Source organism: Aythya ferina (assembly GCF_964211825.1).
Source record: "Aythya ferina genome assembly, chromosome: 7".
In the NCBI taxonomy this organism is placed as follows: domain Eukaryota; kingdom Metazoa; phylum Chordata; class Aves; order Anseriformes; family Anatidae; genus Aythya; species Aythya ferina.
Genome location: NC_140302.1, coordinates 16,792,054 through 16,806,254, shown reverse-complemented (window position 1 = coordinate 16,806,254; position 14,201 = coordinate 16,792,054). Strand labels below are relative to the sequence as shown.

The following is a 14,201-nucleotide window of genomic DNA, read 5'->3' as shown; positions in this document are numbered from 1 at the left end:
CTGATGAATACCTAAATATACAGGTCAAAATATAATGGGGAAGGGCATATCCTAATTATTACCCTACCTTATTAGAAAAGATTAGTTACTGATGATACAGTAATTTAACCATTTTTTTTCTTGGATGAGCATCTCTAGCTCATTTCTGCCAACACGTATTATTAATGATTAAGGATTTAATTTCTCACAGCCTCTTGTCTTCGATGGTTTCTTACTTCTTCCCCTTTCCCAGTAATACAGAGGAAGAAAAATAAAGCTAAATAAATAAATAAAAGCAAGAGATAAAACAATGCAAACACCAGCGAGCATTAAATCCTGAATTCATGTTTCCTCCCCAGAAGACCTAATACCTGGAGAGCATGAAATCTGAAACATTGACCAATATGGCGCAGACACACCAGGTAACGTTACCGCATTTGTCTTCCAAGTTCTGCAGCTGTTCTCAAGGACCTAAGATATTATACATGAAAGACCTCAGCAACTAGAGTCAGAAAACAGAACTGGCAGCATGAAAAAAAATCAGAACACCTCTATATATTTTTTGTCCTATAGTGCTTTCTATTTTCTTGATGAAAAATTATTCCCTTAAAAGAATCTCAAAAACTTATTCCAGTAAATAAATTCTTTAGTACATATCAATAAATAGCTTGATACTTATGAAAAAAAATCACCAATTTCAACAACGATTCATAAGCATTCAAGAAGTAAAACGGCATTATTTAACCATTTAAATTCATCTTTAACAGTTTCAGCAACCCACCCGGTCCACATGTTTCCATTAAAAGAAATTAATACTTTTAGGTCCCTGCTATAGAACGTTGTCTTGACAAAAGCAGAGGGCCCACCTGTTTTAAAAGCATACCAGCCCATCTGTGATCTGTTCACCATACCATAGGTAGGAGCATGGTGAACATATCTTGGTATGTGAGAGGTAACACATCTATTTGTGAACAGAGATGTCACATTTTAACATGCTTTCAACAAATGTATTTCTGTTGCATAGATACTCCCGCTTAGCACTGACATAACCTGCAATCTTGCACCCCTGGGGTTGCTGTCTAAAAAAATATTTCAAACTGCATTGCATCTCATGGGGGGTGGTGGAAAAACCTGTCCTTCCTACAAAGAACACAGACAGCTTCGCACAGCTGGCCAGGCTTTCTCCAGAAACCAGTGATTCAGCATGATAGCTATAGACAGGACAGGTCACCAGAAAGAACAGAAAAATGGTGCTATGTGAACATTTAACTGGCTGTAATTATGTCAGATGACGATATCGAGCCTGATTACAAGAGTTCTGTATCCCACACACCCAGGTCCAAAGAAATACTGTAACCCCAGGCTGTAATCCTGTCAGAATGAAGCAGGTCTTAACTACCATTTTTAACAACCAGATGCATAGGTAGCATTTAATAAGCTGAACTATTAAGGTTTGGGAAATCAGCAGGTATTCCAGTGCACTCTGAAGTAGCTAATCACTTACCAATAGTTCTCCTGCATTGTTTGAGGAACTTAGATTTGTTACAAGGGATTGCTGTAAAGGTACAAACATTCAGCAAGTCCAAACACCTGAAACTAACAGTCTCACACCAACAGCACAAATTAATACAAGCTCCTAGCAGGCTAGTTCTACCATTTTCTACTTTTACTCTCGCAATTTGTTCAAACAAATCAACAAGTTAAGCAATCCAAAATGAGTAACAACTTATTGCGAGTGAAGGTTTCCAGCCTACTGGAAAACACGCTGATTTCCAAAACATACTATGGGATTCCAAGGCCCTGATTAAGCCTTGCTGAAGACAAAAACATCCTCTGCGTTTCTCAAGAACCCCTATTAAGTTAAACGAACAGATCTCCTCTCCTGTGAAATCGGTTAGATCTGTGTTCTTTGGAATTCTGATCTTAAAAACAGGCCGCTTTGTATATAGCCATCAATTTCTGATTGCCCAGGTCTGCTACCTCACGCCGATGCCCACACTGCCACGGGTAAATACAGGGTGACATCAGAGCTCTGGAAGCATATCTGCAATTTGAGTGAACAAAAACTAGGAATTCTTTAAAGCGCAACCAATGGTAGCCTCTTCGCTGGGGACACAGACCTAGCAAGAAATGCTCAAAGCACTTCAGTTGCAAAGGAATATTCCCCTCAAAATGCTAGGATGACACATGTATGCTGTGAAGCACGGATCATGTTCTACGGCCCCACGACCATCTCGGTGTGACGGCTGTATCTGCTCTCAGACGTTTCACTTCTGCGAGGCACCACGTTCGGCTTTAACGCCTCCCCGTGAGACCCTGACACCGGGGAGGCCGGGAAGAAACAGACCACGGCGAGTTTCCTCCTCAGGACCGGCGGCGCCAGGCCGACACCCAGCAGCAGCAGCAGCAGCAGCAGCAGCGGAGGCAGCGGCTCCCCCCCGCGCTGTCACCGCCTGCGGGCACAACCGGGCCAGGCCCCGGGGCTGCGGGGGGACGGCTGCGGGCCCACGGAGCCCACGGAGCCCACCCGCGGCGGGCTGTGCGGCCCCCACAGGCCCCGGCGCGGCTCCGAGCCCCGCACAGCGGCCGCCTCCCCCGCCACCCCCGGCCGAGGCCCCGCACCGTGTCCCCCCCCCCATCCCCCCGGTGCCGTGCCGGGGGTGCCTCACCCTTGACGGCTCGCTCGCTGGTGGCGTGCGGCGGCAGCAGCAGCACCTTGCTCCCCTCCTTGGCGGACATCGCTGGGCGCTGCCGGGCTCCGCTGGCGGCTGCTGCTGGGCGCGGCGGCGCCTTCGTCCGCCTCCTCCGCCCCCGGGCCGGCGGGGAGAGGGGCGCGGGGCGGCGCGGCGGGGCTGGGGGCGCCTACAGGCCCCGGCGGAACATGGCGGCAGGCGCGGCTCGCAGCTCCTCGCGCAGCCAGGGGACAGTCGGTCCGCCTCGGGCCCGGCATGCACCGCGCCGCCGCCCCGCCAGGGGACTACGGGAGCGTGGCGAAACTCCCCGCGCCGCCAGCGCGGCCGGCAGGGAGCGTGGCCAAACTCCCCCGCGCCGCCGCACGATCCCCGCCGGGGCGGCGCCTCCGCCGCGGGGAGGGGCGGCGAGGCTGCGGCCCCGCCGGCACGGAGCGCCCCCGCCGCCGCCGCCAGCGGGCCAGGCCGAGGCCGGGGAGGGGAGGGGAGGCGCGGCCCGGCCCCGCGGCCACCATGGAGAGCTCCGCGGGGCCGCCCCTCAGCGCCGGGCAGCGCGCGGGGAGCCATTTTGTGAGGCGGCCGCGGCCACGCTGGGCGCGGGGGGCAGCGGCGACGGGGAAGGGAGATTTAAACCATTCTCTGTCTGTGGAGCTGCTGCTTTCAGCTATTAATAAAGAAAATGTGTAAGATGTATGGAGTTGTGCGACCCACTTGACATAATAAATCAGTAACAGGCTCCTGGTTATTGGTTTCCACCTGAACACGGCAAGAGCAAGAATGACAGGAGGTATCTGTCATCTGCAGCATGGAAAGCTCATGGTTGACAACCAAAAATACCTCAAAATTGAGAGTTTATACAGGAAGATGGTTTGATTGTGCCCTCCCCCTTTTTAAATTACATGAGCCAACTTTTGATAAACATACCACTCTACAACACTCATGAGAAGCGGTTGATAAATTTAAGGGAATCAGAATTATAGTCCTTATTTATCTATTAATGGAACATGTAAGCCTTCAAAACACAGCTTTTGAAAACACAACTCTTAATTCCATGTCCATAAGTAAAATGTGTACATGCACACAGAGCTAGGACACAGTATCACAAAAAAAATCCTGGACCACTATTCTGCGTTTAACCTTTACATTTTGCAGTAGTAGGAATTACCACTTCATACCCCGTGTTTGGCAAATGTCTGTCATTGTACAACCCATTTAAAGGGCATGGCTTTTAAATAGGAAAAAATTCAGCTTCAGCACCATCCATACCCATAAGATCAGAATATGCAGCAAGAGCATAGGATAGGAAGGGCAGTAAGTAAACACTGCTCCAATTGACTTAAAATTAGCTTAAAGTAGATCTGCTGGAAAAGGGAGAGGGGGGGAATTAATTCAGTGTTGTTCAGTGAATTTAGTAGCAAGAGAAGCTCAGTAATAAATGCAGTTTCAATGTTTGACAATGTGAAACAGAGACTGAAAGAAATTCAGTTGTCCATACAATGCTGAACACAGGGAACCTGAGACCTTGCTGGGTGTTGCCAGGAATTACCTCTGTAGCTGAAGTGCTGCTGCAAAGAGAGATGCCTCTCAGTTACTCTCTTCTCTCATGAGCCTACAGCCAACATGCTTCTTTATCCCTTGGGGTATGAAGTAAAAGGAGCTGATAGAATTCTGGTTGAGGAAAAAGCTTAGCACAGTTTTATTTTATTCTGATGGTGTGGCAGGAGGAGCTTCCAGAGTGCCTTGCAAACTGAAATGCTTCTAATGCTGTTCTGGCATCTGAGGAAAAGGCTCATCCAGAGAAAGCTTGCTGTACCCCACTGCCCAAATACATCAGGTTGGCTTGATGAATGGCATTGTCTCCCTATAAACCATATATCTTTAAAACATTAAAAATAATAATTTGAATGACTATTTTTGAATAACAACAGATAGAGAAGTTAGCTAGCATGTTTACTTTGGGCTTTTATTGTTGTCCATTTTTTGGTTTTAATGTATTCCATCTTGCCTTATTAAAATACAAAGGAAGTGCCTTTTTCATTAGGACAATGCCAAAACCTGTATTAGTGAGAAACACAGAAGTAAAGAATTATGCCCAAGCCCTTTAGCTTACCATTGAAGCTTTCATGTTGTGTCATCTCTAAATCTGCTAGAAATTCTCGAAGGGGCATCCATATTGCCCTAGCTCAACTAACATAACTTCATGGTGAAAGCAAAGCTGTTTGATTCTGTATGGCTTGTCTTCAATGAACTACAAATAGCATTATCGCTATAGGAAGTTAGCAACACAATTACAAATAGAAACACAGATTTGCAAGTAAAAGTCAACGTGCCTTTATAAACTCAACAGTTTACCACATATCTCTCATAAATGCCAGACAAAAGCATTTCTGAAAAAACAGAATTACATTTTATTTCCCATTCCACTTTGCCACCAAGTGGCCATTTCATTCCACACATTTTAATATCTTAAAAAAAAAAAAAAAAAAAAAAAAGGCCAATTGCTATTCTAACCGGTATACTAAATCTTCCTCTAGCCTGCACTGGACTACTACTTGAGCAACTGCTTTTGTTACAGAGAAAAAAAAAAATCAGCAAGAAGTACAGGGAAAGATCAAGCCAATCCATCTTGTTCTACACCATGGGAAAGAGTCATTTGTTAAACAAAAATATTAAAACCTAGAATTTTCTGATACCTAAACAGTAAAAGATACAGTAAAAAATAAGTAAATAGTCACCTCAGACAACAAATGATGTTTAAGTTCAGACAGAAGCTAGGCATAAAAATGACTGTGAAATTCTGTATCCATCTCATGCAAGAGGTCAGATGATCAGAACAGTCCCCTCTGACTGTAACAGCCATATATCTTTAAAACTGGCACAATGCAATGTCCCAGAATCATCTAATTACCCAACGAGGACTTTTTGAAAACTCTAAGAAAGAAATTGAATCACAGGAGAGAGAGAGATATATTCCAGATCCCAGGAGAAAGATGCATAGAGCAAATCTTGCAGAGATAAACCAGGTCTGAGAAGGAAAGATGTGCTACAAGCAGGAGAATAATATGAAGAGAAACTTCAAAACTTTTAAGAGGTTGTTCCATTTTGTTGACTCTCACTAGTGACTGTTAGAAACCGTCCTTTCTGAATTGCCAGAAATGGTATTGTGGTTCATATAAACTGTGAGACTGACTCAGAACAAGCCAAATTTTAAATACATTTTGACACATTGCTATACTGTAAAGTATTCAATGTGAAGTTTTCTCTGAAGACATCAGATTTCCCTGCTGTCCAAAGACAGTTTTTATGGCAAACCTTATTGCCCATAACACAACAGCATCATTCTAAAAGGCTGAAAGCACCGTCTTAGGCCATTTTCTCCAGCATCATAAAATCATTATCACTGCAATACACTAGTTGCCAATGTCAGACAAATTAATGACTTGGAATGGGAACTGAATTTTTTTTTAGGCCTCTCCATGCTGCTATGGTATGTCATCATGGACAAGGAAAACTTTTTGGCCAGCAATGTAGCTGACTGGCACCCCCGCAAAAAAAAAAAAAAAAAAAAAAAAAAGCCACAAGGTTTTACCAAGGTTTTACAGTTCATCCAATACTGAGAAACTGCACTGACTTAAAAAGCAAAAAATGTCCTCAGATAGTTTATAGTATAAATTACAAGCAACTTTACTACCGTTCTGGCCTATTGCACTCCCTACACATTCCCTTCATTCTCTGGTTAGCTCTATGAACTGGCTGCAGAAATAGGCTACATTTTAAAAGCTAGTCAAGGCCCCTCTCATTTTTCACAGCATATCACAAATGCAAAATAAAAAAAAAAGCTGAGGCAATCCACCCTGCACCACCTACATAGCTCGACTCTAGAATTTTAGGTGATGTTTTTCTTGCCAAAATGTATCAGCCACAACTCTAAATCTCACACCTCTGGGGTGATGGTACCTCAAACTCTTCCTTCGATTTCCCAAAACATTGCTCAACTGCTCTGCTTAAAGCATTCCTTCCCCCTCCCTTATTATCTAGTTCAAACTTTTCCTTCCTTAGCCTTAAGCTATTGCTCTTTCTCCTACCACCTGAGACTAAGCAATTCCCTCTCTTCATTTATCTTACTACCTTGATGATATTAATAGACTATGAGCCAGTCACCTCTACTCACTCTGAAAATTGAGTTCACTCTGCTTTTTGCTGCCCTCCTTTGTGTTCTCTCTGGTGTTTTTTTTTTTAAAGCCTCCACAAGCATGAGACTTAACTGGCAAAGTATTAAAAGGTAAGCAGGCCTACATATAGGAGAATATCATTAAAATCACTTTGCTTTACTATATGTAAGCTATAATGTAAAATATTTTACTATATGTAACTATTATATAAAAGTGAGAATTCCTACTTCGATGAGTCGTGTTGATCCATGTACAAGATATCCTATAGATAAGAGAAATCCCAAATCCCATGCAGCTATGCCTTCATCTTACCCCTCTGCAACTTTTTAAACAAGCTACTGAAACCAAATACCATTAAACATTAATATGCATTAATCAGAATTAATTGATCCATTGGGACTGGATAGCTTAAATAAAATTGTGCCTTAAATAAAATTGTGCAAAAAATAACCCTCACAAATGGGAAAACCTGAGGGTATGACGAATAGTTAAATGAATGAAGAAAAGGATATCCCAGAATAATACCACATGATGATTAAAGCTTTTCTACTATGTATTTTGTCCCAATAAGTTTATATACAAATAGAAATTTATAAAGCCACTAAAGAGATAGGGGCTTTTTTCCCTTCAAACTGTAGGAAGATTTTGTTTACATTTATTTTCTGATCTGTACTGTCTTGGCTTTTCACATCAATTATATCATTGTGTTCAAATCAGCAGTTTATTATGAAAAATCACTTGAGATGACCCTCCTCCATGTTCGGATGATTAAGGTATCATAAACACCTAACTGCTATATCAGCTACAGCATCGCTTCTTTCAAGCCTCTAATGGAAGTCCATCAAAACCAGCCTATAGAGCTGAAATGGTTCTTTAACATCAACAGAGCCTTTTTCATCTATCTGGAGAAACTGTGAACTACCAAAACAAATGGAAAATTTAGTTACAGATTGTTTCACCCAATTCAAAACTATTAATACATGGGGTCATGAACAATTGGTTATTTCTTCTTAAATATACTTAAGAATACATACCGGATTTCTAATACTTGTAACTTATTCAATGGTATAACACTAATTTGTATTTAACTAACATATACTGTATTAAAAAAAAATAAAAATCAGTTAACCTGTATAAGAAACTGAGAAGTTTAGTATGCTGTGTTGGTATTACTGCATTTTGAAAGCAAATTATTTTCAAGTAATAAAACAAGTAGCCTCACCGCAAGCAGAACCCAGAGATTTTTCAAATAACATATAAGCTATGCTCTACAAATATTTATCAACGTGTCAGACAAGAGAGGAAGAAACAAGCATTCATTAAACTAGCTTTATGTGCAGCATTTCAGCAAGTAATTCAAGGTTACTAAGTCAAGATTAATAAATCAAAGCAAGTTAATTGCATTCAGATACTGTTTACACTTCACACATATTGCACGTTAACATGCACATGCTCTAATGTGCTTTAATCTACTTAACGCAACCTTGTATAGTTAATCAGCAGTTGTTCTATGTTTGGAATTCCCACAAAAGACAATCACATAGCAATTAGTACAAATTCTGAGTAAAAAAATTGCATGATATGAAACTGTAGACCATCATCAAAATCACTTTGCCAGACTAGTAAAAAAAAAAAAGTTAAACTAAAATTTAAAAGTATGAAATGATTCTCAGATTTGATTATTAAAATGCAGCTTAATTTATACTCACTTTTCTCAGGTATGTTTAATTATTTTGATTAATAACATATACACCCATAAAGCCTATGATTCTCTATCTGGGACTGGGCCATCCTAAATTTAAGGTAAAAATCCTGCAATAAAGCTAGTTCAAGTTAATTTACAAATATACTTATGAGCAAGAAGATTAACAGTCTATTCAATGTTCACTCACCCAAGCGTGAATACTAAAAAAATTTGTTGATGTCATTAAGGAAGTTTAGATTTCTTCAGCTGAACTCATCCATTTGTATATGCTTCCACAAACATACTACAAAACATATTCTGCAGTGTTCTGAAGCAACTGTGTAACTGATCTTAGCTGATATTTTTCCATCATATATATTTATATATATACATATATATTTTTAAACTTTTAAAGGGGGCTTTATTTTAAAGTGTTAAAATTCCTTGATAGAAGAATGATGCAGGTAGAAAATTTCAGTGGTAGTGCAGTAGGATTTAATGAAAAAAAAATTTAAAAAAGCCAATCTAATGTGCTTCTAAAACATTTCCTAAGCTTTAAAAAGCTAATTCCATTGCTGAAAGTAATCGTAGAACTGGTATGGAAGGAGCATTGCAGACATGTCTGATTAGGCTTGAAAAGGTTCTGAACTATGCAGTGATAGAAATCTAACTTCTGCTTTTTGCCACCCATAGTGATAAGCAGCAAACAGCACAGTGCTAGGCAATTCCAAAACACATCTAGTGCAAGTGAGGGATCTCTAAAAACATAAGCACATTTTGTCTTTGCCTCAGCTGATATAAACACTAACCTGATTATTACACCGTTTGCCCAGTGACTATTTATACATATAGCAGAGGTATGTAATATGTTTTGCATAGTTTAACTTACAGCTGCATGAACATTATTAAAGTCCTATAAAGAACATCGCCTACTCTCTACAGTCTTCCTTTCTCAAAAGCTTCAGCAGCAGACCAGTGCTAAGGACCCGCTCTGCCCAGGAATCCATCCCTTGAAAGAAAGTAATGGGTCTGTCTGAATTGCCCAAGTGTTCTCCAAAAAGATGGAGACTTCTGAGTGAAGAGATGTAACGCATAAATGTTCTTGTAACATTTTTTTTTAACCTATCCGTCTATTTCTCCTCCATCTCCAATCCACCCAACCCCTGCTTTTTTCCTTCCTTCTCTTCTCCCCACACCTCCACCCTGATCCCCTCCGCCAAAAGATGCACAGATATTACCCTTTCATTCTTCACTTCAGTGCCTAGTTCAGGTCAGCCAATCATGAAAAAAGGTGGAGTTCATTCCCACTGCGAAAAATATGTAAATGCGTTAAGTGACATGAAATGTAGAATATGCATTGGGAACGCTCTCTACTGTTCATACTTCTTTCCCTAACCGTCACTGTCAGCAGTGTTAAGAAACAGAAAACAGAAACAGAAAGTTAAACGGTTCCTTCCCTCTTCCCAAAGACCATGTGTTTTAACGTGGGTGCTGCAGCCTTTGTTTAGGAAGGCCCAGGCACATACCTCACGCTTCTGTAGCTCACTTCTCTAAAGCACGGTTCACTTGAATTGAATGACTGGTAAGTCCCTCCAGCACATGCTCCACTTGAACAAGTCAGATGTTCAGCAGATCTGAACATGATTTCTATAAACAGCGCTCACATACTCTGCTGCTTTGAAGAGAAAGAACTGTGCTAGGTAGCTCCTTCTGCACATACAGAAAAAACTGTATTTACACACATTTGCTACTGCTATAACACCAAATCACTGTTTATTTAGTTTTGCTCTTCCTCCCCACCCCACAATCCAGGTCTACACATGAATTACAACACACTGTGAAATCAAATACCAGTTGTTTTTTTTTGAGAATGGGAATTAACTTCAAAATAAATATTTAAGATTTTATTTTCATTTAACTTAAATTCTATCCACTAACCTACTCTGCAGCCAGTGACGGTTACTTTAGAAAGAAAACCACAGCTACGTTGCATCAAAGTTTATAAGCTTTAAGGGACTGTTCCAAAATAGCTGCTGAATTCCTAGTTGAAGCTTCCTCCTCACCCTTCTTATGGGCAACAGTGATTTTTAATGAGCTATTTAACTAATACATAATTAATTTCCTAGGGTTCAAATAGCCAATAAATATCACTGAAGAAAGTGAAAAGCTACCAGTTAGTCAAATGGCAATTAACTTACTAATGTCTCTAGGACTTGCAGGCATGAGCTACAAATGAAGTGATGTTGTTTCTTCAGGTTCACGTTCTCTCCCAGGTTAAATGTATTGCTGAATCTACTTCAGTTTGTTTCTATTCTGATATATTACCATACTGCTCAATATGGAAATATTTCAGAGGTTAACATTCCAGTTTGTCCATTTCAGGCCTCTAGTGCAGTTAATTTCATAGTAAGCAATTAATATACAAAGGTGATTTACAAATCAATTTTGAAACCTGGTAGCTAGAACTACGATGACAGAGTAAAGAAAATACACAATCCCTTTTAAAGAAAAAAGGATAACACCAGTGGTAGTATGATTAAAATGAGTTGCCTCACCTCAGGATTATTCTGCACAGCTTTCTGGAAGTGTACTTCCTCCTTCACAGTAGCTAGGATTATAATATTTTAATAAAAATCCAAGCATATACATTTTCTTTACTTGCAAATGTTTCATTCTACATTTTGCTTCTTTAAGGTGTGATTTTGTGATTTGTTTCAGTGGACTTCTGTTTTAGGTAATTATTGAGTTCAAGGCTACTTAAGCCTCACTTTGTGACCTGATTTTTTTTTTTTTTTTAAAGGTATACCACACAAAGTGTCAAATACCTACCTATGTCCTCATTTGGATTCTGGGTCTACTATAAATTTGACTGCTAAAGGTTAATAAGTAAAGCTGAAAACAAACAGGGACTGCTGTCTAGAGTGATATGATTTGTGTAAAAGGAATGTAACAACAAGAAAGCTGCAGCTGCAACAGGAATGTTTCCATCAGTTGTGTGTGATGCAACCATCCACCTCTGCACTGGAGCTACTTCCTATAAGCAGACTTGTACCTTCTACAGCTAGGAACTTCGCAGCTCATTATCATGTGTCCACGTCGAGCCAAGGAGACCAACAGTTCCATCTGCTTGCAAACAAACCTTAATCAAACAGCTGTTTCAGTAAAATAATGCTCCATTTCTTTAAATAATTAGTAAAAAGAACAGTAGAACTGTCAAAAGTTTCAAGATATTAAACTGGTTAAAATGTTCTGTGAAAGTCTTTTTTTTTTTTTTTTTTTTTTTTTTTAGGAATAGTAGGGTGTAAGAAGTGTTTGTGTCCTTCCCCGAGCTAGTGAGGGGCAGTTATGTAAAGAGAAATGTACCACATAACCCCAACACACACTTGAAAACTATGTAATTACATCAAATTGTAACAATAACAGACATCACAGCTATTATTTAGAAAGGAGAAACTGAGAAATGACATTCAGTAAAGTGAATGAAACTCAATCTCAGCCTAAACAGCAAGAACAGATTAAATTTCATCAAGTATCAAGTGCAAATCATGAAATTAACTGGAAATGAAGATTAAAAGACTCAACCTGGAACACCATTGAAAACAGATGAGCAAAACCATGCACTAGAGGGCAGACTAGACCTTCCACTGGCTGGCTGGAATAGGACAGAGTCTGCAGTCCCAGTTTTTATATAAGTATTAAAACTTGCACTGTTACATCACTTGTAACCACTACATCTGAAAGCATTTGCAAGAGTACGACTTCAACTCCTATTACAATGAGATTTCTCATTACACCAATCATTTCTAATGACCCTTATGTACAAGATTAAGAATCCTACGTGCATTCATTTTGCACAGATTCTATACTGTCATCCCCCCACGCCCCTCCCAAGACATCTCAAAACACCTTTCAAAGGACAGTTAATTACTGCCTGTTATGAGGGGAAAGTTAAGCACAGTAGTGTGAAACATCAAATTTAGAACAAAATTACATCTTCACAACGTCCTTCAATCTAGTTAAGCACTGATTACATACATTTTGTAAATGAAGTACACTAAGTAACTCAGTGTATAAGAAAATCAATCAGCAATTTCAGGCCAATTGATCAGTAAAGGCAAATAGCAAAGAAAGCTCATAAACAGGTGAATATAACTATTTTCATAGATTTATTTGAAAAATACTTACAAAAGCAAGTATGTTTGACACTAAAATAGTTAAAACTTATTCTGTGTTTACAATGGTGTAATTAAGCGTGCAGCATTAACAGTCTTTTGTTTGAAGCATTGTTAGTTTGCCTTAAGGAAGTGGGGAAAATTCTGTTTTACCAATGAACAATGTTTCCCTACCACTTCCTCAGCAGCAGCTATAGCCGTGATCTCTGCCTGAGATCTCAGCACACTGAAAATAGGGTTTGGTTTGCTAACTGCCAGCCTACCAAGTATAGATTTACTAGAACCTGGAAGGTTGGTTAGTTTTTGTCTGTTTTCCACTATGAAGGAACAAGGTGAGGAAGGAGAGGAAAACAAAAGGATTGGCTTTGTACACAAAGAATTTACCAAAGCTACATTTCATGAAAAAGTCCTTAAAATGTCTTCCCATTAATGGCCATCTTCCTTCAAAACATGCACATACTTCTGAACTTACCCGTAAACCAGTGCCCCTGACATTTACCATTCCTACAGCACTTCTTGCTAGGAGAGGCCAGGACTATAATAGCTAAGATTCCCCACCCAGACAGCAGTTCAGTAGTGTCAGAAAAGAAATACAGTGCAATTAGTTTCCACATGTCGTATAGCTACATTTTAAGACAAAACTGGCAGATACTGATTGAAAGAGTTTGCTGTCTCCACATAATCCACACTATAGCAACAGCTATAGACTGTTCAGAGTGACTTCTCAGGGTGCACAGAGTGGACAGGACCTCACCAGCCGTTATTGTGCATGGTGCCAGTAGCTGTTGCTGCTCGAGCCAGCATGTTTCTGTGCGTCTCCGAAGCAGAAGAAAAAGTCCCATCTTTCACATGCACTGGCAGCATTCGTCTTCTGCCCGGCTGAGGGGTGTAGCTGTTTTGTCGCCAGTCTTCATCTGGGGGCATATCAACTCTCCTCGGACCCGGGGCCTTAACACAGGAAGGGGGCACAGGACAGCCTTGAGGGGCACTGGGGTCCCATGAAGGCTCATGTGGCATTCTTAAAGTGCTGTAGTCTGTGCTGGCTGGCAGCCTGCAACCGATGGCGTAAGACTCATGCATTTGATGTTGCGAAGGCTGCTGGAAGAAGCCTTCCTGTAAACTCTTGCCTGTCTGGCCAGCGTGTTTCCCCCAGAGCGCCGTTCGTTTATCTGGTAAGGTGGCTGTTTGTCTGGCAGGGTAGCTCATGTTCAGCCAACGGCCAGAGACATTTGATGCTCCACCTCCTAAAGGCAGATTAACAAGAGGCTTTTGCCCCTGGGAGAGGGTGCCTCTGGGTGCACAAGGGAGACTCCCATAGCTCAGTGCCACACCTGGGTAGTCGTCACCTTGGAAAGCTTCACCCCTGTCAGGCACAACCAAAAGTTTCTGGATGACGTTCTTCTGATCTCCTGGGGAAAGATAATAGACACAACACACAAAGGTTGCTCAGTTATGTTCTGTGTATTATTGCTTCCTCACAGAACTGCCAGCTGTGGCCAACATG

At 40.9% G+C, this 14,201-nt stretch overlaps 2 protein-coding genes across 12 annotated transcripts in view; both read right to left on the bottom strand.

Annotated features, from left to right (window-relative positions):
- PPP3CB (protein phosphatase 3 catalytic subunit beta) overlaps window positions 1–3,008 on the bottom strand; it is a 52,262-nt gene extending 49,254 nt beyond the window's left edge. For 2 of the 4 annotated variants that reach the window (XM_084526758.1, XM_084526760.1), the window contains exon 1: window positions 2,649–3,006. In XM_084526758.1, coding sequence (XP_084382884.1) covers window positions 2,649–2,718 — 70 coding nt within the window. In that variant the 5' untranslated portion in view covers window positions 2,719–3,006. Of the gene's footprint in view, window positions 1–2,648 lie in introns of all 4 variants that reach the window. The other 2 variants (XR_014695258.1, XM_084526759.1) reach the window with 2 other exon arrangements.
- Window positions 3,009–12,672: 9,664 nt separating this feature from the next.
- Window positions 12,673–14,201, bottom strand: part of USP54 (ubiquitin specific peptidase 54) — a 98,502-nt gene continuing 96,973 nt past the window's right edge. For all 8 annotated transcript variants that reach the window (XM_084525782.1, XM_084525781.1, XM_084525784.1 and 5 more), the window contains one exon: window positions 12,673–14,106. In XM_084525782.1, the coding sequence (XP_084381908.1) occupies window positions 13,448–14,106 (659 nt within the window). In that variant the 3' untranslated portion in view covers window positions 12,673–13,447. The remainder of the gene's footprint in view (window positions 14,107–14,201) is intronic.